The sequence below is a fragment of the Carassius carassius genome, chromosome 37 (assembly GCF_963082965.1).
Source record: "Carassius carassius chromosome 37, fCarCar2.1, whole genome shotgun sequence".
NCBI classification, from domain to species: Eukaryota; Metazoa; Chordata; class Actinopteri; order Cypriniformes; family Cyprinidae; genus Carassius; species Carassius carassius.
Genome location: NC_081791.1, coordinates 23,629,017 through 23,651,597, shown reverse-complemented (window position 1 = coordinate 23,651,597; position 22,581 = coordinate 23,629,017). Strand labels below are relative to the sequence as shown.

At 35.3% G+C, this 22,581-nt stretch overlaps 4 protein-coding genes across 5 annotated transcripts in view; 3 read left to right on the top strand and 1 right to left on the bottom strand.

The window, feature by feature from the left end:
• The first annotated feature begins 2,501 nt into the window (after nt 1–2,501).
• On the top strand, nt 2,502–5,016 carry LOC132118444 (uncharacterized). The gene is made up of 4 exons (XM_059528286.1): nt 2,502–2,631; nt 3,505–3,898; nt 4,557–4,601; nt 4,694–5,016. Exons 2-4 carry the CDS (start codon nt 3,574–3,576, stop codon nt 4,972–4,974), a joined length of 651 nt encoding a protein of 216 aa, XP_059384269.1. The 5' UTR covers nt 2,502–2,631; nt 3,505–3,573; the 3' UTR covers nt 4,975–5,016.
• LOC132118443 (heterogeneous nuclear ribonucleoprotein A1-like) overlaps nt 3,888–22,581 on the bottom strand; it is a 56,930-nt gene continuing 38,236 nt past the window's right edge. Inside the window, exon 13 of the transcript XR_009425897.1 lies at nt 3,888–3,905. The gene's annotated coding sequence lies outside the window, so the exon portion shown is untranslated. The remainder of the gene's footprint in view (nt 3,906–22,581) is intronic.
• Nucleotides 8,044–16,429, top strand: LOC132118440 (cysteine sulfinic acid decarboxylase-like). The gene is made up of 14 exons (XM_059528279.1): nt 8,044–8,103; nt 9,455–9,585; nt 9,687–9,813; nt 9,954–10,044; nt 12,513–12,735; nt 12,825–12,904; nt 12,988–13,042; nt 13,699–13,815; nt 13,943–14,007; nt 14,084–14,165; nt 14,327–14,526; nt 14,907–14,958; nt 15,062–15,151; nt 15,255–16,429. Exons 1-14 carry the CDS (start codon nt 8,088–8,090, stop codon nt 15,426–15,428), a joined length of 1,503 nt encoding a protein of 500 aa, XP_059384262.1. The 5' UTR covers nt 8,044–8,087; the 3' UTR covers nt 15,429–16,429.
• LOC132118441 (zinc finger protein 740-like) lies at nt 16,465–22,459 on the top strand. 2 transcript variants are annotated; one of them, XM_059528280.1, is made up of 7 exons: nt 16,465–16,603; nt 17,743–17,895; nt 18,758–18,955; nt 19,663–19,797; nt 19,920–20,049; nt 20,142–20,260; nt 21,549–22,459. In XM_059528280.1, exons 2-7 carry the CDS (start codon nt 17,851–17,853, stop codon nt 21,717–21,719), a joined length of 798 nt encoding a protein of 265 aa, XP_059384263.1. In that variant the 5' UTR covers nt 16,465–16,603; nt 17,743–17,850; the 3' UTR covers nt 21,720–22,459. The 2 variants fall into 2 exon arrangements, with proteins under 2 accessions (XP_059384263.1, XP_059384264.1); XM_059528281.1 differs by lacking the exon at nt 17,743–17,895 and having other exon boundaries at nt 16,482–16,603.

The following is a 22,581-nucleotide window of genomic DNA, read 5'->3' as shown; positions in this document are numbered from 1 at the left end:
AATTGAGGTTTTTCTATCAAACTTTATCAGAAAAGGAAACTTCCTCATAATCACAATCAGGTATGGGTGTGACGAGACACTTATCCCACGGGACAAGACAAGATAAGACACGAGACTGTTCATGAAAAAGAGACAAGACATGATTTTTAGACTTTTTTTTGAAGAAATCCTCAATGATCAAATATATATTGAAAATATTTGTCTTTTATTCAACTGAAAAACACAAAATGCTAAATATTTTGGTGCAAAATGTTTTGAAATCAGCTTGTACTTTATGAAACTAAACTTCTATTTTCTATAAAAACGTCTATGAATTATATGCAGCAATAAACAACATGTAAACTAGAGCTGCAAGATTCTGGATAAATTGAGAATCATGTTTTGTTTTAATATATAGGCCTATAAATTGGAGATCACGATTATAAAGAAGAAAAAAAAGATTAGAAAATTAAACAAAATAACTAAAAATTTACTAGTGGTTCTGACAAAATGTTCAAAAAGTATTTTATATATATATATATATATATATACAGTACAGACCAAAAGTTTGGAAACATTACTATTTTTTATGTTTTTGAAAGAAGTTTCTTCTGCTCATCAAGCCTGCATTTATTTGATCAAAAATACAGAAAAAACAGTAATATTGTGAAATATTATTACAACTTAAAAAAATAGTTTTCTATTTGAATATACTTTAAAAAAATAATTTATTCCTGTGATGCAAAGCTGAGTTTTCAGCATCATTACTCCAGCCTTCAGTGTCACATGTAACATCCAGTCTATCACACGATCATTTAGAAATCATTCTAATATTCTGATTTATTATGAGTGTTGGAAACAGTTCTGCTGTCTAATATATTTGATGAATAAAAGGTTAAAAAGAACTGCATTTATTCAAAAAAAAAATTCTAATATATATTCTAATAATATATTTTCTTTACTATCACTTTTTATCAATTTAACACATCCTTGCTGAATAAAAGTATTGATTTTATTTAAAAAAAAGAAAGAAAAAAAAATTACTGACCCCAAATTACTGACCAGTAGTGTATATTGTTATTACAAAATATTTATATTTTAAAAACATAGCTTTTTTTTTTTTTTACTTTTTATTCATCAAAGTATCCTAAAAAAGTATCACATGTTCTGAAAAAATATTAAGCAGCAGAACTGTTTCCAACTTCGATAATGAATCATCCTATTAGAATGATTTATAAAGGATCATGTGATAATGATCCTAAAAATTCAGCTTTGCATCACAGAAATAAGTGATAATTTAAAGTATAATAAATTTAAAAACAATTATTTTAAATTGTAATAATATATCACAATATTACATTTTTTTCTGTATTTTTGATCAAATAAATGCAGGCTTGATGAGCAGAAGAAACTTCTTTCAAAAACATTAAAAATAGTAATGTTTCCAAACTTTTGATCTGTACTTTGTATATATATATATATATATATATATATATATATATATATATATATATATATATATATATATATATATATATATATATATATACATTTGAACAAAATAAAAAATAAATAAATTGAATGAACGAGTCAGTGTCTCAATTCATAAAGAACTGTTTCTCAATTGGAATATTTTGAAAACGATTCAATGACAAATACTTTTTTTAACCGGCAGTTTGTCGCCATCTCATGGCGGAAGAGGATGTTGCGTTACAATACATACACGTTAAGATACTTTCGTTTTGATTGTTACTTTAAAGAGAATAAGTGTTTTTGTCCCATACGATAAACTTTTATCCCAGTATTTCTGTCACTTAAATGTATTTAACACAGAAATAATAATGTGTGGTTGAAAATACTGTTTGTGTTGCTCTTTCTGGATCAGCTGCAGCATGAATGGTTAATTAACATGGGCAGTGACAAAACGTGCTTCTCACGCTCCACTGACACTCGTGAAACAGTCATAATAGACTTAGCTGAATCGTTGTCATTCAGGAATAACATCGCGTGGGTGCTTGAATTGAGAACGCCATCTTTAAACGATTAATCTTGCGGCTATGTAAACAGCAAATTGTTTTGGAAGTATTATCGTCACGTTCTCGCGAGACACATCCCTACAATCAGGTCATACATAGGCTGTCAGAGCCAGACAAGAAGATGGTTATTATCAATTATAAAGAATGTAAATGCTGATCATTCTTTCTTAGACATGTCTAGCAATTGTTAAGCAGGTTGGAAGGTGGACACAAACAAAATGAGACAGAGATGTGACTAGCGCAGAGCTACTTTCTTCCTAGTTTGCGGCTTTATTATTTCTGTCTCAGCAGTTCATCACTTCCCTAAATCAGAATTATGGTTTCATCATCACACTCCCGTTCACGACTCATTTTAGAGTAACTTATGAATCACAAATCAAGGCTCACTTTTAAGTTCAGCATGAATTAATTAGTATAAAAAGATGGTGGCATTTAAAAATGAGTTGTCGATAGTGAAAGTGTACAGGTTCATGCTAAAAATAGCATCAGTTGTAGGCAGATTAATAACACTCCCTGTCCAGAAGGTGGCGGCAGCAGCAGTTGTTTTTGTATCAATATCACATTACATGCGGATGAAGTGTGAACGAGCCATCAAACGTTCCTCCGCCAAACTGAGGTAAACTAAATTTACTTTCGTGCTTAATTAAATATGATTTCATTCATGTGTGTAGGGTACTTCCGTCTGATACTTTCTATATCTTTGTGCAGGCGAAACAAAACTCAACATTTTAAACATTCAGTTTCTATAAAATAATTTTTGAAAGGTAAGAGAGCGCGCGCAAATTTGGAACCGTAACATTGTTACTAATTTGTAACAGTAACGCTGTTTATTTTAAATCGGAAGTGGCTCGGAAAAGAAAGCCCGTGTTGCATGTTGTGCATCATTTGAGAAAATGACTATCTCTTTGTTCTCTTCAGTTTCCCGCGCTCTTCTCTAATGATGCCAGTGTTTGTAATCAATATATAGCTACTAGTAATTGTGGCCGAATATTTTATTATTCCTGAGAAAACTAAACCAATGTACAAATGTGTTAAAATGTGCGCCATAGCCGTTTATTGAAAGTAAACAAAGATGACGCATCTCTAGTTGTGGGTCGCTAAACTGGAAAGTCCCTTGTCGATAATTCAAAGAAAGATGCGCTATATACAAGTATACACACAACTATAAAATAATCACGAATTAATTTGTGCATTCTCAGCACACGCATATAGGCTTAAAATCTATCCGCTATATATATTTCATAATTCGAAAGTGATAACAAAGAGCATGTGCAGTTTTTAAAAACAACTTGGGAGGGTGGGAGGGATCATGAAGAAGATACTTCCTTCATCTCGGCTGCACCCATGATGCTTCAGCTACAATCTCATCTGTTGATCTGTTCTTTATATTGCTGCTTCTAGCCAAAATATGAAGTATTTTAGTACATGCTATATGCTGTTTTGTAGTCGTTAAGCGTTTAAAACAATTTAATTTCTGATTTTATTACAGCCTTAATCTTCGGTTTGAAAACCAGTGTCAAATCGAGGTTTTCACATCACTGCGCAAGCACAAGAGGCGATGGATGGGCCTGTAGATGGCATCAAGCTCATTCGGAGACATAAGACAGAGCTACTGGAGGCTCTGACAGGAGATCCAGATATTCTGCTTCAGCACTGCCATGCCAGTGGCATACTGTCCAACAATGAGTACAACAACATCAAGGACACGAACATGCGTTCAAAACAGGTACGGGACATCTTGGATTATGTGATTCACAAAGACAACAAGCATGCTCTGAATTTCCTGAATTTGCTGAAAACGCAAGACATGCAAGAGACATTTCCTAAACTGCATTTCCTTCAAAAGCTGCAAATCAACAAACGCAAGACACCAAAAAACACAGGTACGATCTTACACTCAGCCGTTGTAAATCCTCCATTATCTAACATGCACACCCCTAGACTTTTGGCATTGTGACTTTTATGCATATTATTCTCATTATTGAATTTTCTTGATTTTTAATGTTGGTTTTCCTTACAGTACCTTACAGGTAATAGTCATTTTTTACTGTCTTACAGTTAATAATATAGTTGCAATATGTTTGGAAAAGTCAAATTATTTAACTTATTAAATAAGTACATGTGATAAATGCTACCATAATGTATAAATACTGGAAGAGAAACAAAGCATTAAGTTTATTGTTACAGTAATGAGAACTAATTGGGGGATATAACAAGCTTATTTGTCCTGCTTTAATTGAAATTAGTTTTAAAATATTTTTTTTAATATAATTAATGAATTTTGTAATGTAAATACTGTTATTTTCCTGTTTTATTTATGTGAAGCGTCTTTGACTGTTTTCTAGTGTCCTTTTTTTTTTGTAAAATGACTGAAATGAAATGAATGAAATGTAGATCTTGAAAATTGTCACAACACAAAAAATCAGATCCTAATAGTACACTTTGTATATGTATATATTATTTATTTCACCCCATTGCCTTCAAACTTTCTAGTACGTGCTGTAATCTATTTGTAATTTGTAAATGATTTTGGTTTATCAGAGACGACAGCAAAACGACGTCAGGAAGTGGAAAACAAGCCGCTGCGTGAGTCACATACAGTACACACCTCTGCTTTGCATCTCCAGTAGCAGCTTCATGACAGCTCTGCTTCATTACGTAACTTTGCTTTTTCTCAGACTCCAGGATGGTGAGCGAGAAGGAGATGATGATGGTGGCCGGCTGCATCGGGAACAGCTGGAGGGAGGTGGGCATCATGGCACTGGGTATGAACACCACCACTCTTCAGCAGATCGAGGAGGACAACAGCCAACACAAAATGCGGGTTTTCACCATGCTGCGAAAATGGAGCATGCGTGAGAGGAAACAAGCCACGGCAGCTCATCTCCATTCTCTGCTAACCCAGGAAGAGAACGGCCTGGACACTCTCAAACTCAATTTCCTATTGGAAAACAGCTGAGGCTGCTAAGAGGAGCCATCAAAACCAAGAAGACTTATTCATCATGGGTTCTCTCAAGATTTCATGGGTTTTTATAATGGGGTCATGATTAAAACAAGGTCTGTGGTAAATATAAATGGCTAATGCTGAATGACACACACCCTCATACTTAAACCATGAATTTTGAAGCAGTTATGCTTATTTTGTAAAATGTATGTTTGCAATAAATGACTACATAAGAATTTTTGGAGTGTGTACAACAAAACGTCCAAGTATCGTAAAGTAATTGTTTACTACTGACCTTATTTTACACATGAATTTTAGATCACCCAAAAATTCTGTGATCATTCACTCACCCTCCACTTGTTCCAAACCTGTTAGAGCTTCTTTTCTTCAGCTGAACATAAAAGAAAATATTTTGAAGAATGTTGGTGACCAGACAGTGGACGGTAGCCATTGACTTCCATTGTTTTTTTTTCATACTATGGAAGTCAATGGCTACCGTCAACTCTTTGGTTGGCAACATTCTTCAAAATATCTTCTTTTGTGAATAAATGATGACAGAATTTTTGGGTGAACTATCTCTTTAAAAATCCAGTTATAAAAACCCATATGAAAATCTCAAGGGAACCCATGGTGAATTAGTCCTCTGGGTTTTGAAGTTGACAGCTGCAGCACTTTTTATACATGTAGCACTTGCAGAAATGCAAATATAACACTAGAGGGAACTATAACTGCTTGTCAGTTCTATTAACCTTTTTCATATTTTTTTTTCTTTTAGTAAATGCTATGTATAAGTCAGATCGATGCTTGAAATTATAAGGCAACTTTCAAACGCACCTAGCTAAAATGTGGGCATTTCAAATATTTTTCTTAAACTTAATGTGCAAACTTTTTTTTTTTTTGCAAATATCATTGTCAAATATGCTAAGATTAAAAAAAAAAAAAACAATGTAATGCATTTACATTTGTAATGCATTTTTCTGTAATGCATATGTAATGCATTTTTTTCAAAAAAGGTTCTAGACTGAGTTAACTGTCCATGTCATTGTTTTATTCCAATGTTTTATTTTTTTATAGCATTATTACTTGATTGTTTTTCTCTTAAGCTTATTTTTTCCTGAGAGATCAAGTTCCATTCCTACTTTTTAAGATTGCACTTCAGCTTGTGTTTGCTTTCTGATGGTACAAATTGCATTATTTGTATTGTAGCATTTCATCTTAATGCATTCTACAGAATAATGTTTTCTTTTATAAGTAAATAAATGTGAAAACTTTAATCAAAGTCTTAAAACTTGAACTGATTCCATGAACGGATAAGGGAGACTCATGTTTATGACGGAAGTTAAAAAAGTTTTATGTTCCAATAGAGAACGCTATCTGGCAACATAATGGCGACCTTCGCTCTCTCGGCAAATATCACGTTGTTTCACCCTGATGCTTTTTCACCCTGGTGTTTCACCCTTGTTCACCCTTGTTCACCCTTGTTTTGCCTGCCAAGCAGGTGATAGGATTGAAGGCGGAGCTTTGTACTATTCCATTGCACAGGCTTGTCATTAAACAGCATCTAGTCTTGCCAGACTTCATGGAATCTTTTGCTGTGGGATTATAATACTTGTTTTTTTGATAGATTGCAACCTGGTGATTTCAAATTTGTTATCATGCTTACATGAATTGGATTTCATGTTATTTTTTTCCTGTTATTGTCCTTTTTTTTTACCTTTTTGCACTGTTTTGTTACTTAATGTACTTTTATGTCTTATTACTGTTTTGCAAATTGATCATGTTTCTGGTGATGGGTTATTTGTAAAAAAAAAAAGTCAAATAAATATAAAGAAAACTAAATGAATCGTTACTGTCATTATTATAAAAGTTTGAGGTTATATTTTATTGTGTTATAGCTTGTTTTATTGTATAATTTAGATGTTTGTCAGATAAGTTTTTATTATTTTATAGGTATAAGCTATAAATAACTGGCTCCTGGAGAGTTTTTTATTTAAATTTTTTAGGGTTAGGGATGGTGAAGAATGGAAAATCTACAAATAACCTGTTCATCAGAATCTCTGTATTCTATTTATTAATTTATTTTTAAATTGCATTTGTTGACCACGTACATTTTTTGTTTCATATTGATTCAGTTTTTAGTTTTATATTTTATAGATTTTGGTTAACGAAAAGATGGAACATGTCGAAAGGATTTATTATGTACAAACATTGATGAAATTGTAAAATCCAGGAAGAAAAATTTGTAATGAAGCTGCTTATAAAATATAATTTCCAAATCTTTGAGGGGGGGGGGGGGGGTTGGGTTCCAAAGATTTTTTTTTTTCCTTTTTTTGATGACAGCAAAATGCCTTAACATGCAAATATTCAGTTACCTTTTTTCCATAGGAAACCTAAGTTACCTTTTTCCATAGGAAAGATTTTTCTATAAGATAACTGCCCTGCATTGGTCCAGGCTTTATTTGAACCCTGTGACATTCCATTCCACTCTTGTGAGTGTGTGTGGGATGATCCGGGATCATTGTGCAATCTGACAAACATACGTGGAAGGATATATCTTTCTTTCATCAGCAAACTCTAACAGTCTAATGTGAACTTAGAACAACGCTGCGGAGTTTGGAAGATGTTGAACGTTGTACCTCTGTTTTGCAGCATGCATTACCTAAATGAACGCGTGTGTGTGTGTGTGTGTGTGTGTGTGTGTGTGTGTGTGTGTTTCATTATATAACATGTGAAGTTATTGTATCGATCATTCTCACTGGTTGCTTGTGTGTGAGTCAGTAAATATACCTGCCTCTTATCAACTAAGATGCAGGACCCAGCAAATAAAACCATCCAATGGTAAATGGTTTTAAGAAAATAATGCTGGAAATATTGTTATTCAAATATGTACTTGACAGTTGCATGCAGCCTCATATCAACTGGGTCTTCAGAAAGGTATTTTTTTAAGTTAAAGATTGATTTTTTGTTGACACACCCATATCACTCTAATCCAATTATAGGATGTCACTTGACGAATCGGGCGTGTGCATCCACATATATGAAGGCTGGATCTTGCGATGAACCACTGAGGGAATCGAGGCATCCTTAAGTTTCATTTGCTGAGTACAGAAAGGACATAAAACATCACAATGAGCTCATCTAAAGGTGAGAAGTCTGTTTTTGATTGCACGCATGTAGTTCCCTTAAATGCACTCATTTCATAGTTTTACTAAATCGTGCATTTCAGTCTGATCATGTAATACTGTAACAGTACGAGAACTGTGTGCGTACAAAAGTTTCACCTTATAGAAGCAGGAAAAACTGCAGGTATACAGGGTTGGGAATGGCAATCTTTCGAGTTGTTGATGAATGATGCATTGTAGAAAAACTAAGTCGCAGAACTTGAAACGTGACACCCCTCACAGCTTTCATCTACTACAGTTTGGATGCTAAATAAAGTGAGGGGAAAAACAGTAAACAGAAAAAGGTTGCACGAAATATTAGCTTGATTCTTAACAAAAGCAAAAAGTTGCATATTACAGTTAAATCTTTCTGATTTTGATTTTTTCTGACAGCCATTTTGCTTTTTGGTGTCATATTTCCATAAAAAAAGAAATGGGGGGTTGATGACGTTTTCCCATCATAAAATATCGCGATTGTTGAAATGGAATTTATAGTGTTATCTTAAACTGACTATGATTTCTGATTGGATGTGCACATCGGCTGAATTCCGTATTATGCACGGCGTTGCGGCGCTGCTTGGCAACCAAAGCCAGTTAGAGTTCATCAAAAGTGGGACATCAGGTGAAGTAGAACGAATGCGTTTATGGCCGATTGCTTTTTAAAATTCTATCAATTATATATATGTATTATAATGCAGTTTGCAATGGAATTTATACATAAAATCCATGTCTTTTAAATGAAATAGATAATTTAATCACGCGCACGTGCGAGTTATCTTTGTTTTAGTGTTGAGACCAGTAGTTTTAGAGCGCGGTTAAGTTGGTTTTGTTTTCGATATTCGTGACACATTCAGCGGTAAACGCCAATAACTCCAAAACGAATCTGGTCCACATGATGGATCAGCTTTAATAACAGCTGGTAGGGGCGGGATCAGTCTCTTAGATCTTGATCAGGTTGCTTCTGGACAACATTGATCACCAGATCAGTAACAAACCATGTGAAGATGATATGACGTTGATATTATCATGATACGAGGCGCACACACACACAGACACACAATTCATACAATTAAACAAAAGTAAGAAATTTGAGGTTTTTCGTAGTATTTCATTATATTTCGTCATGCTAAAAAATAGTAGCCTATTTAAACTTTTATTTTTACTTTTTTTGCATATTTGTGTTTTAATCCTATATCATGTGGAGTAGTTTCTGAAGAGTTGTTTCTGTGGTTAATAGCCTAAATTAAAATGAATTATTTATTGAACATTGGTTTATTTTATCATATTGCTTTCTCCTATTTAGTAATATATGTACTTTTATATGTATCTCACAGAATATATGAATGGCTATGTCCACCTGGAAGAATCGGACATGTATGAGTCAGATGGCAAGCTGTTTCTTACTGAGGCTTTCAGTGTGATTATGGAGGAGATACTTCACAAAGGAACTGACTTGAAGGAGAAGGTTAAGTTTTTCAAGAATTTATCATCCCATTTAACAACTTCTGCATCTTCCTATCTTATCTTGTATCTCGGGAGATCAACTGCATGGCTTTGCATTCACAGGTGTGTGAGTGGAAAGATCCCGATCAGCTGAGAGCTCTTCTGGACCTTGATCTCAGAGAGCATGGAGAATCTCACAAGCAGTTACTGCAGAGGGTTCGAGATGTGGCCAGATACAGTGTTAAGACCTGTATGTTGCATGTGCTTGGATCGAATCCCACTAATTATTCAAATTAGCGGTTGTCCTATATTCTTAAATTATTACATTTGTTCCTCCTAAATCTTGAATATGTGGTTACATCCTGGTCCAGAGCCTTTTTTCGTTCACAGGTCATCCTCGGTTCTTCAATCAGCTGTTTGCTGGTGTGGACTACCATGCATTGACAGGACGGCTCCTCACTGAATCCCTCAACACCAGCCAGTATGTGTGAATGAACTTCCACATAGACATTTTCAGTTGTTCATGTTAATGTGTTACAGTGAATGTGCCTTTTTAAAAATCTCAGATGAGTGCTGTAAAAGGGTCCGTATGGCATTTTTTTAACTGAGGGGTTACAAAGTGTTGAAGTAAATTGTAAGCTGTTAAACTGAAGTGTTCCATTAAACTTTGTTGTCATAGTAATAAGTAACTTATCAGAGCACTTGAAGCTATCAGATGACACCGTTTGATAACAGCACAGAGCCACTGGTTTCATATAGACTATCTAAAAACTGTGTTGATTAGAGATTGATGAAATTAGGATCTGAAATTTTAAGATAATGCAAAGAGTGTTGTTATCATTAACTAAAACTAAAAATGTTTTTGAAAATGTACATGCACTATATAAATTTGAAGAAATAAAAGATAACTAAGAGATAAAATTGCTATTAATGAAAACAGAAAATATAGAAATAAAACATTATTAAAAAAATTTAATAGTTCCCCCCCCCAAAAAAAAATTACTCATCCATCAAAGATGAGTTTATTTTTTTCATCAGAACAGATTTATTTATCAGATAAATGTAGCATTATGTCACTTGCTCACCAATGGATCCTCTGCAGTGAATGGGTGCCATCAAAATGATAGTCCAAACATCTGATAAGAACATCACAAGAATCCAGTCAAAGTCAAAGTCACCTTTATTTATATAGCGCTTTAAACAAAATACATTGCGTCAAAGCAACTGAACAACATTCATTAGGAAAACAGTGTCAATAATGAAAAAATGATAGTTAAAGGCAGTTCATTATTGAATTCAGTTATGTCATCTCTGTTCAATTAAATAGTGTCTGTGCATTTATTTGCAATCAAGTCAACGATATCGCTGTAGATGAAGTGTCCCCAACTAAGCAAGCCAGAGGCGACAGCGGCAAGGAACCAAAAATCCATCGGTGACAGAATGGAGAAAAAAACCTTGGGAGAAACCAGGCTCAGTTGGGGGGCCAGTTCTCCTCTGACCAGACGAAACCAGTAATTCAATTCCAGGCTGCAGCAAAGTCAGATTGTGCAGAAGAATCATCTGTTTCCTGTGGTCTTGTCCTGGTGCTCCTTTGAGACAAGGTCTTTACAGGGGATCTGTATCTAGGGCTCTAGTTGTCCTGGTCTCCGCTGTCTTTCAGGGATGTAGAGGTCCTTTCTAGGTGCTGATCCAGCATCTGGTCTGGATACATACTGGATCCGGGTGACTGCAGTGACCCTCTGATCTGGACACAGACTGGATCTGGTGGCCACGGTGACCTCGGAACAAAAGAGAAACAGACAAATATTAGCGTAGATGCCATTCTTCTAATGATGTAGCAAGTACATAGGGTGTTATGGGAAGTGTTTCCGGTTCCGGTTTACCTAATTAATGCAGCCTAAAAATCCTTTAACGGATTTGGATAATAAAAGCATATTAGTATGTTATGTGTATGCCAGGTTAAAGAGATGGATCTTTAATCTAGATTTAAACTGCAAGAGTCTGTCTGCCTCCCGAACAATGTTAGGTAGGTTATTCCAGAGTTTAGGCGCCAAATAGGAAAAGGATCTGCCGCCCGCAGTTAATTTTGATATTCTAGGTATTATCAAATTGCCTGAGTTTTGAGAACGTAGTGGACGTAGAGGATTATAATGTAAAAGGAGCTCATTCAAATACTGAGGTGCTAAACCATTCAGGGCTTTATAGGTAATAAGCAATATTTTAAAATCTATACGATGCTTGATAGGGAGCCAGTGCAGTGTCGACAGGACCGGGCTAATATGGTCATACTTCCTGGTTCTAGTAAGAACTCTTGCTGCTGCATTTTGGACTAGCTGTAGTTTGTTTACTAAGCGTGCAGAACAACCACCCAATAAAGCATTACAATAATCTAACCTTGAGGTCATAAAAGCATGGATTAACATTTCTGCATTTGACATTGAGAGCATAGGCCGTAATTTAGATATATTTTTGAGATGGAAAAATGCAGTTTTACAAATGCTAGAAACGTGGCTTTCTAAGGAAAGATTGCGATCAAATAGCACACCTAGGTTCCTAACGTGGTTCATAAAGTCATTACTGCTGTGATGTTGGGAAATGTCAACACTTGTTGAGGCTTTATTTTTCGTTAATTTAGCCACTGTATTGAATACTGTATTGAATTTTTGTCTTGTGTTGTGAAAAGCGGCATGTTTGTAAGAAACAAACCCATCATTACATCAATAACAAACATGCAGCTTTTCACTTCACAAGACATTCACTGATGGACCGGATTCAGTTGTTTGGACTTTCTTTATGATGGCACCCATTCACTGCAGAGGATCTACTGGTGAGCAAGTGATGTTGCTAAATTTCTCCAATAGGTTCCCCAAACCTATTTCTTTAATAAATACTATGAATACATATCATGACTGATCAATCTGCAACATACTCAGTGTGAAGTTTTCACAGATACACCTATGAAGTGGCTCCGGTGTTTGTCCTGATGGAGGAGGAAGTGCTCTGTAAGCTTCGCTCTCTGGTTGGCTGGTCAGAAGGAGACGGGATATTTTGTCCTGGGGGTTCAATGTCCAACATGTATGCCATGAACGCTGCACGGTACTGGGCCTTCCCTCAAGTGAAGACACAAGGCTTGTGGGCCACACCACGAATGGCTATATTTACATCACAACAGGTAAAAAGACAAGACCTACTTGTTCTAATCTTAGATTTAAAAGAGCATATATAGCACTATTATTAAAACTGTATCAATTTTATTTTTAGAGTCATTACTCAATGAAAAAAGCAGCTGCTTTCCTTGGTATTGGAACGGACAACATTTTCATTGTAAAAGTGGATGAAAGGTACTGGAACTTATCTCTTAACACATTTTGGAAAACCAGTGTTTCACTTTAAATTGTTTCAAATGTTTTTTGTTCCCCTACAGTGGCAGCATGATACCAAAGGACCTGGAGGCACAAATCGTGCAGGCAAAATCACAAGTAAATATTTAAATTATTACAGTAAGATTTTTTTTGGAAAATATTATTTTATGCTCACCAATGCTGCTTTTATATATATATATATATATATATATATATATATATATATATATATATATATATATATATATATATATATATATATATATATATATATATAAAAGGTAATATTGTGAAATATTATTTTAATTAATATATATATAAAACGTTTGTGATCAATTCAAGGCATCCTTGCTGACCTCTGATTCATTTTTAAATGGTAGTGTATATAATTGTATTATGAACTATATGGTAAATTTAGAGAATTTTGTGTAGGTGAGAACTTAGTTCACTTAAAAATTATGATTTATTATCTCATTCCAAATGCATTTGAATTTCTTCCCTTCATGGAACATAAAAGGAAGTATTTTGCAGAATGTTCAAGCTGTTTTATGGACAAAGCGAAAGCAGATAATAGCCAGAAAGTGTTCTAAAGACTTTCATGCATGGAAAAGAGCAGTGTGAACATTAGACAAAACATCTCCTTTTGTGTTCTATGGAAATAAAAGGTCATACAGGTTTGGAAAGACATAAGGGTGACAAGTAAATTTTTGTAATGAAATATCCAATGGTCAAAAGTTAATGGTGTTTAGCCATTGTCTCTGCTTCTCATTTAGGATGCTGTCCCATTTTTTGTTAATGCCACAGCGGGTACCACAGTGCAGGGTGCCTTTGATCCTCTGAACCGCATAGCTGACATAAGTGAAAGAAACGGCATGTGGATGCACGTTGATGTAAGTGCAGTACTTTTACCTTATGTAACACTATTGTGCAGCACGTCTATATACATGTGGCCCCCACCTTGTTTGCAGAATTTCACCCATTTCTAACTGCTACAGTCTGGTTCTCTCTTTTTTACAGGCCGCTTGGGGAGGAAGCGTGCTGTTTTCCAAAAAACATAAACATCTGGTTGCAGGAATAGAAAGGTTTGAACACAGTGATTTGATTGGAGAAGTAGCCCATTTTTGACTATATCATTTAATGTTTTTTTTTAACACTCAGAGCAAACTCTGTGACTTGGAACCCTCACAAAATGCTTCTGGCGGGATTGCAGTGCTCTGTGGTTTTGTTCAGAGATACCACGGTATGAACACTTATGTAGCAATCCATCTTTCTTTTCTTTTACTTCTAACCCCGTGCAAGTCAATTCATGCAATGTTTTTGCTTATTAGTCAAGTGAACTTATATTGACTTGCCCACAAGTGCAACTCGCTGTTCCTAATTTTATCTTCACTCAATCTATAGAATCTGTTAATGCACTGTCACAGTGCCAAGGCAACCTACTTATTCCAGCAAGACAAGTTCTACGATACAAGTCTAGACACGGGAGACAAATCCATCCAGTGTGGCCGCAAGGTGGATTGTTTGAAGCTGTGGTTGATGTGGAAGGCAATAGGAACACATGGTCTTTCAGAGCGAGTGGAGAAGGCCTTTGCCCTCGCAAGGTATTTGATGCATCTGTTAGATGTTGTTGTTGATTAATACACTATCAGTCTTTTTGTTAAACACTATTGACTTGTATCATTAAATGCATTGCAGTATATTATTAGATTTTCTGTTTGAACATATTTTAAAATGTAATTTATTTCTTTAATGCAAAGCTGCATTTTCAGCCTCATTATTCCAGTCTTCAATGTCACACGATCCTTCAGATATCATTAAGATATGCTGATTTCCACAAACAGTTATTATCATTGTCATTGTTGAACACAGTTTGGTTGGTGCTTAATATTTTAAACCTTAATAAAATACCATTACTGTATGTTTTATTTATTTATACGTATTTATATTTATTTTAATAATCTATTATTTATGTCTGCACTAGGTATTTAGTTGAAGAAATGGAGAAGAGGGACAATTTCAAGTTGGTCTGTAAGGTACAGCGTTGCACTGTATACAAACCTGAAGTAGTATACTTATGTTTACATAAATATGATGCATGTTTATATATTTATATATGGTGTGTGCTTTCCAATATAGGGGCATTTTGTGAACGTTTGCTTCTGGTTCATTCCACCCAGTCTGAGAGGGAAGGAGAACAGTGCAGATTACCAGGAAAGGTTATCAAAGGTCAGCTTCGTTTAAATGTAGAATGACAAATAATATGGCAGAGAATGTCATTATTGAGCATGGAATGATTGCTCCTAATGTCATGTCTAATGTACCCCATCAGGTGGCGCCAGTCATTAAAGAGAGAATGATGAAGCGTGGCACGATGATGGTGGGATACCAGCCCATGGATGGACACGTCAACTTCTTCCGTATGGTTGTTGTTTCTCCTCAGCTGACCACCAAGGACATGGATTTCTTCCTTGATGAGATAGAGGAACTAGGAAAGGACCTGTAGTTCGTTTTAATATCTATGCTCTACCAATAGACTATGTCACATTACCCCCCTCATCTTGTCATTTTTAAAGTTGCAATTTTCTAAAGGTTGCTAAAATGTTGACTTATAAGCGGTTCATAATACTGACTTCAATGAGTAAGCTCGCAAAAAAATATGCATCTACAGAGGTCATGAAGTGAATGAATCTCATAGATTCTGGCCGACCTAAGTATTGAATTCATTTAGAAAACCTAATTTTAGGTAGCCTATTAGGGCCTTTACTAATGAGTCTGATTATATAAATCATGTGTATTAAATAAGGCCGACATCCAAGATGTGCACTGCAGAGGCCTCCAGAACCAGGATTGAGACGCACCGTGTCTGTACATGTGATGTCAGCAAACCTGAATGTGCAAATTCAGGTGATTGAATGTGATTGATTCACAGGTAGAAAGTGTTTCTGACTGGCTAAAGCATGGGCTGTTCCCCTTACTCTCTCTCTCTCTCTCTCTCTCTCTCTCTCTTCTCTCAGAGTCAAGGGCTGGAAACAGGAGTGATTTTTTTGTTGCACACTTGTTTCAGTGATGTCTGTTAATAAGGTGATTTTATGTGTACTGTTAAAAAATAGCTTTAAATTTAAGTACTCAAAAGATTTTTTTTTTTTTTTTGGTGTCCATAATTTAATAAGGATATTTTATAAGTTAGTTAATAGTATAGTGACTTGATTGTATTAAACGCATTGTCTGCACAATTTTGCTTTAGTCTCCTTTATAAAGGAGAATTACCCAAACAATAGGTCAATATACATAGGCTCAACATGTCCCTTGAAGCTGAAAGCTTCATTTGTTGTCACTTGTTTTACTTTGTATTGAAATTTGTAAATTAAAACGTCAATATTTGTCACTAAAACCTTTATATTAGAAATGATATAATTATATTTTCTCGTTTCCAAATATAAAATAAAAGTTACTTTTAGCAAGCACCACAACATTTGACATTTTAATAAAATAAATTCCCTCATTAACGCTCGTGAACTTTATTTACACCGGAAGTAGCCTGTTGTTTGTTGCCAGTGTGGGGATCACGTGACACACGCTCTCCCCAGAGAGCACTTCCGGTAACGTTTCCTGTGTTTGTAAACTGAAAAGATTGTCCGACAAGAAAACATTGGGCTACTGTAAACGAAGAGGAGTAAGGTAAAACAAATGCGTGCAGACTGCGGTGCTGCTCTTATTACACCTACAGCAACATTTTAAAAAGATTCACTTTTTAATTGCACTGAAATATGAAGTTAAATAGACGGTAAACTCGCGCCCTGTTGTGCTGCAGGATGAATGGAGGAGTTTACATTAATAATGTCTTTACACTTCAGACTGAAGAAAAATGAATTTCACTCAGAAATTGAGATTGTAAATATCCGAATTTGCGCATTTTTACTTTTAATACAAGCTGTAATTTGCATTCATATATCATGGTTTCTAATAAAAGCACACCAAACCGCAAAGAAGTTTGATTTATTACCCATAATTTCAGGCTAATTGAGTTATAATAGAGTGTATTACATAGACGCAGTAGAGTTGTTCTTGTAAAGTTTGTTTTCTTTGGCTTGATTTGCTGTAGATTGCAATCTGTTTGTCATTTGATAAGACTGATGCAATTTTATTTTCTATCTCCTGGATTTAATTTAACCTCCAGGACCCTGCCGGTTGCCAAATCCCTTCACGAGCTGAATAAATGGAAATCACAATATTCACCCACTCACCTCGATCTATATGTCATTGCAATCATACTTTGTTAATTTTGTCTTGTGCAATTGCTGTCATTGTCCAGTGGCTTCCGTGCCTCATTCTGGTCATTCATGATTTATAGTTGTGTTTATCTGGATCTTTGAGGGTGAGTTAGTCGGACTGTTGCACAGGGATAAGCGATGGAAGGAAAGAGGGTGGTTGAAATCAATCTGTTTTTTATTCCAGTGAGTCCCAGAATCCGACCAAGCAAATCCAAAATCAACAGGGCATAAACCCTCGGATGTATTCCTTCCATTTGAGTTTGACAGAACCGATGAGAGTCCACTCCACTTAGTTTTAGTTTTGACCTGGTTTGTTTCCAGATGTCATTTAGGGACTCTTGACGCTAATCTGAAGCCAAACTCTCATGGCTTAAAAACACAGCCCTATAAGCCTACATAAACAAAGGCTTGGCAATGCAGACATGGAAAATGTCTGATTCTAGCGAATAAAAGCCATGATTTGTCCACGGTTGGGCTAGATGTGTGGCAACATCATAGACAGAGATGGATATTACCCTGGCTTTATATCCCCCCTTCTGTTTCTAGGCTTGGGCCCCTGATGGTTGGGGCTTGTGTGGTCTCTAAACACTCTCTCTGCCCCGAGCGAAGTTCTCTGTAATCCAACACACACACACACACACTCTCATCACTGCGATGTCACACCTTTCCAACACCTCAGTGCGAGATCACATGAAATGGGTCAGTGTGTTTTTTTTCTCTTCTTCATTTGCATTTTCTGCATTTGTCCACATTTGTTTGAAAAAGAAGGCCTTAATTTTCCTTTTGCTTGGCGTTTCTGTTTAGTAACTCTTTGTACTTCACTTCCACAGCGTGATTTGAAACAACACGTACACAGATTTGTTTACCAGTAATGGGGCAGATCTCACAAAATAACGTATCTGGGACAAATTTCTCCCAAAATTATATTTTGCATTAAGTTAAGCCTTTTTTGGACCATTTAGGATTAAAAAAACATTTTAATTACAATTAAGCACATTTCACATTGTTTTAGTATTTAAAATTACTATAACTCTACCTGATTATAGATTTCATTTTACTGCATTACACTGACAAATTACTATATTGCAATAATGAGAAAGACCTTTGTGAATAATATGGTACTGTTAGTTGTGGGGAATTCTTAACAATATCATAATGCAAAAATTTTAATAACCTAAAAAATACAAGAATATTTTGTATTATTGCATAAAATGTGTATTTTTGGGTCATTGAAACAATAATGTAAAAAATATTTAATTTTAATTTAAAATATTTTAAATACTTAATATTTAATTTAATAAGTTTTTGTCCCAGTGATCCTAAAATACATAATTTATGGAAATATATGAATAATAGTTTTAAACATAATTTATAATTACTACTACTAATATGAAATGTGTATTTTAGGATCACTATGACAATTTTAATAAAAATATTTATATGAATTGAAGTGGTAACTGGGTCACATTTGTCAGATTTCAAGCAAACTTTCCAACCCATCAGATTAGTGACATTGGGAAGCGTTGTTAGTTAGTATGTTTGTGGTTGTATTTCTACACAGGCTGGGTTGCTTGGCTGTGAAGCGGTGCTGTCCAGCATGGCACTCATGCAGGCCGGCTCCATGCCCAGCCATAAGAAGATGGGCTCTCATCTGGGCCAGGGACAGAGAGAAAACAGTCACAGCCACAATCACAACCAGGACACCCACAGCCAACACGGCCACATGGTGCTTCCCTCAGGAGTCAGCTGCCCACCACTGGTAAGGGAAAAAGACATGAATTGTGTTAGGAAAGAAAGTCATATTGGTCTGGAATTACTTTTTGAGGTGAACTATTCATTTCAATTTTGAAAGTCTTCCACAGAATCCTGCAGCTAATACTAAGGTCATGGGTTCAATTCCCAGGCAATGCATGAAACGTTAAAATAAGTGTTTTGAATGCAATTTGAAATGCTTTTTTTGGATAAAAACTACCAAATGCAAAAAGGTTGTGTATATTTATGAAGAGTTTATTCACAAAAACCAATAATTTTTTAAAAATTGTGTTATGTTTTTATTTTGTTAGTTAGCCGTATTTTTTGTTATTATTATTTAATCAAAACAATCCCAACTGCCGTTTGAATGATATTAATTGGAATGCAGGATAATAAATAAACATGATTTTTGAACATTTTTAAAAATGGAATCTTCTGTTTTTGCAGATGATCTCTTCATATAAATTTAACACTTTAATTCAACAAGGATGCATTTAATTGAACAAAGGTGACAGCAAAGACATTTATAATGTTACAAAAGATTTCTTTGTTCTTTCCAAGAACTTTCTATTCATCAAAGAATTCTAAAATACACTGTTTCCACAAATATATTAAACAATTATTTTCTACTTTTTTTATTTTCTACTCTAACTTCATATGTTATAAAATCATTTGCATTCAGATCGGTGACTTATATAGTCTGTTTTTGCACAGCTCATCCGCAAGGACGGAGAGTTTCACTCTTCCAGGCTCTTGGATGAAAAAGACATGCAAGCCAGCCAGAACGTGCAGCCAAAGAAGAAGAACAGGAAGTCTGGACTTCCCACCAAAATGAGAGAAAAACCCCAGGCATGCGTTCAGTCTGTCTGCAGTATTGCTCTGTGATTTTGCCTGTTTATCACATTTACTCACTGCCTCTCGTATTTGTATCCTGACTGAAAACTGTTTTTTTTTCTGTATGTGACGTGAAGGTGGAGATTCCTGACGTTAATGACGATAACTCACTCAGCTCTCAAGTGCAGAAGAACTTCATATGTGAGCACTGCTACAGTGCTTTCCGCAGTAGTTACCACCTCAAACGGCACATTCTCACCCATACAGGTATACCATAAGCCTTTCTGCTCCCACGTCATCTTCCGATTCATACAAAGAGATGCATGAAGTAAATATGTGTACATCTGTGTGTGTTCTAGGGGAAAAGCCATTTGCATGTGATATGTGTGACATGAGGTTTATTCAGCGCTACCATCTGGAAAGACATAAGCGTGTTCACAGCGGTGAGAAGCCTTATCAGTGTGACCGCTGCCAACAGGTGAGACATGACAAACACAGGGACTTGCTGTTTGCCCATTATGTGCATAAATGTGTGTCTTTATGATAGTATTACAGTACTTTTTAGTGTCCGACAACATAATGGTGGCTTTATAAAAAGTATCTAAGATCTAAGATATCTAAGTAGCAAAAGTGTCATTGTATCCATCAGAAATCAATTTCATCACTAAAAATTTTTATTTTGCTAGAATTAAGTGAAGGAGTTGAAAAATAAGACCGCTTGGAGATGCTAGCTAAAAAACTGTATATGACATATAGATGATTGACAGTTTTAAGATAGTTTCTTATTTAAAATAACTGACTGTGACACTGATTAATAATAAATTGTGCACCATAGAACTAGAAATGTGTATTATGAAAAGTAAATATGGTACGTTTTGCTTTTATGTTGATTTTGCCTTTATCGTTGTGATAGCAGATTATTAACAAAATCTTAATGCATATATATATATATTTGCATATACTTTTGAGTGCTTATGCCTGAATTATGCCAGAAAACTTTATACAATATTGTTTTTAAGCTGGTAGGACAATTTAGCTGGCAAAAATCATGATCCGAGTCTGATTTGGTCTGCAATATCAAACTGGACCTATTCACTACAGATTAAAATAATAATAATAATACTTTTATTCAACAAGTATGCATTAGTTGATCAGAACTGACAGTAAAAACATTTATAATATTACAAAAAAAATCATGTTTCAAATAAATGTTCTTTCTATTCATTAAAGAATCCTGAAAAAAAAATCAGTTTCCACAAAAATATTAAGCTGTTTTTCTAAACATTGATAATGATAAGAAATGTTTCTTGAGCACCAAAACAGCATATCAGAATGATTTCTGAAAGATCATGTGACACATGTGACACTGAAGACCGAAGTAATGGCAGCTGGAAACCATCACAGGAATAAATTACATTTTAAAATATATTCAAATAGAAAATAGTGCTTGCAAATTGTGGTTAGATTTAAAGTACTAGTATTTCTGATCAAATAAATGCAGCCTTGAACATTAACATTAAAAATGGTGATTTTTACATTAAATACACAATGTAATGTGATTACAAAAGTGTGTAGCCAAACAATAAAACCATAGTTCCTACAAAAGAACACTTTAAATGGCACGCAGGGGCTTTTGGGAAATTCTTTCGACACTGGGAATCAGTGAATCAGTTCATTTAAAGCATGTCCAAAAGAGCCAATTCATTTAAACCGCATATCTTCTCTTGTCAAAAAAAAAGAGGCTAACTCAGTCTTCTATTACACAGAACTTTTCCAGAACTGACCGGCTACTACGACATCGACGTTTGTGTGCCGTGGGCATCCCTAAAGAGGAGAACCAGCCGTGCTGTGAGGGACGGTCTTATTCTCAGGACCCCTCCCAGCACTCGGCGTCCTGGAGCCCACTGCAGACAAACAACAGCAGGCTGGCGGCATGACAGCCGTCCGATCGTGTTCAAACCACTTCCCAGCAAACACAATGGACTCGCCAACATGACCTGACCGGGGTCTGAGCCTGTAAAAACTGTTTAAAGACTCCAACACGTCCAGCTCGGATTCAGTCGGCTCAACCCCAGTGGACTGTTTTATACTGCTTAGACTCTGGGAAATAGCGTATTTTGTAATTTAGACGGTACTGTGATCAGCAGGTGGGTTAGTTGTGCATTCATCCCAGTCAGTAATGACTTCTGCTAGTTTAGAAATGCTTGCTTATGTAGTTCCCATGCAGGACTGTAGATTGTTGGGATTCTCAGTGTTACAATGCGCTTACATTTACTGTTGCTCTGCGAAATGTTGCAAGCAAAATCCAGTCATTTCAATAGGGATCTGCACAATCGGGAGTTTCACATGAAGCTGAAAAAGTTCCACAAGCAGATTTAGCTTCTTTTTAAGTTGGTTACACAAATTCACAGCTTAGACCAAGAGAAAGCTACTTGGTTTTAAAGTGACGTGTGCTACATGCATCACTACACTACTGACAAAAGACAATGGGCCTTTTCCGCCACAAAATTTCACTGAATTTACAGAATTACAAACAAGTCAGTCGTAGTAACCGTAGACACATTCTGATACAATACAGTTTCTCAGTGTGCACAGTAATGCATCATTCCCTATTATGTGAAAAGTTCAAGAAATGTTTAACCCAAAATAGTTCACTGAATAATGAAAATTTGCTGAGAAAGAGTCTTTCTCTGAGAAAGAGAAATTTAGCATTACATCACTTGCTCACCAATGGATCATCTGCAATGAATGGGTGCCGTCAGAATGAGAGTCCAAACAGCTGATAAAAACATCACAATG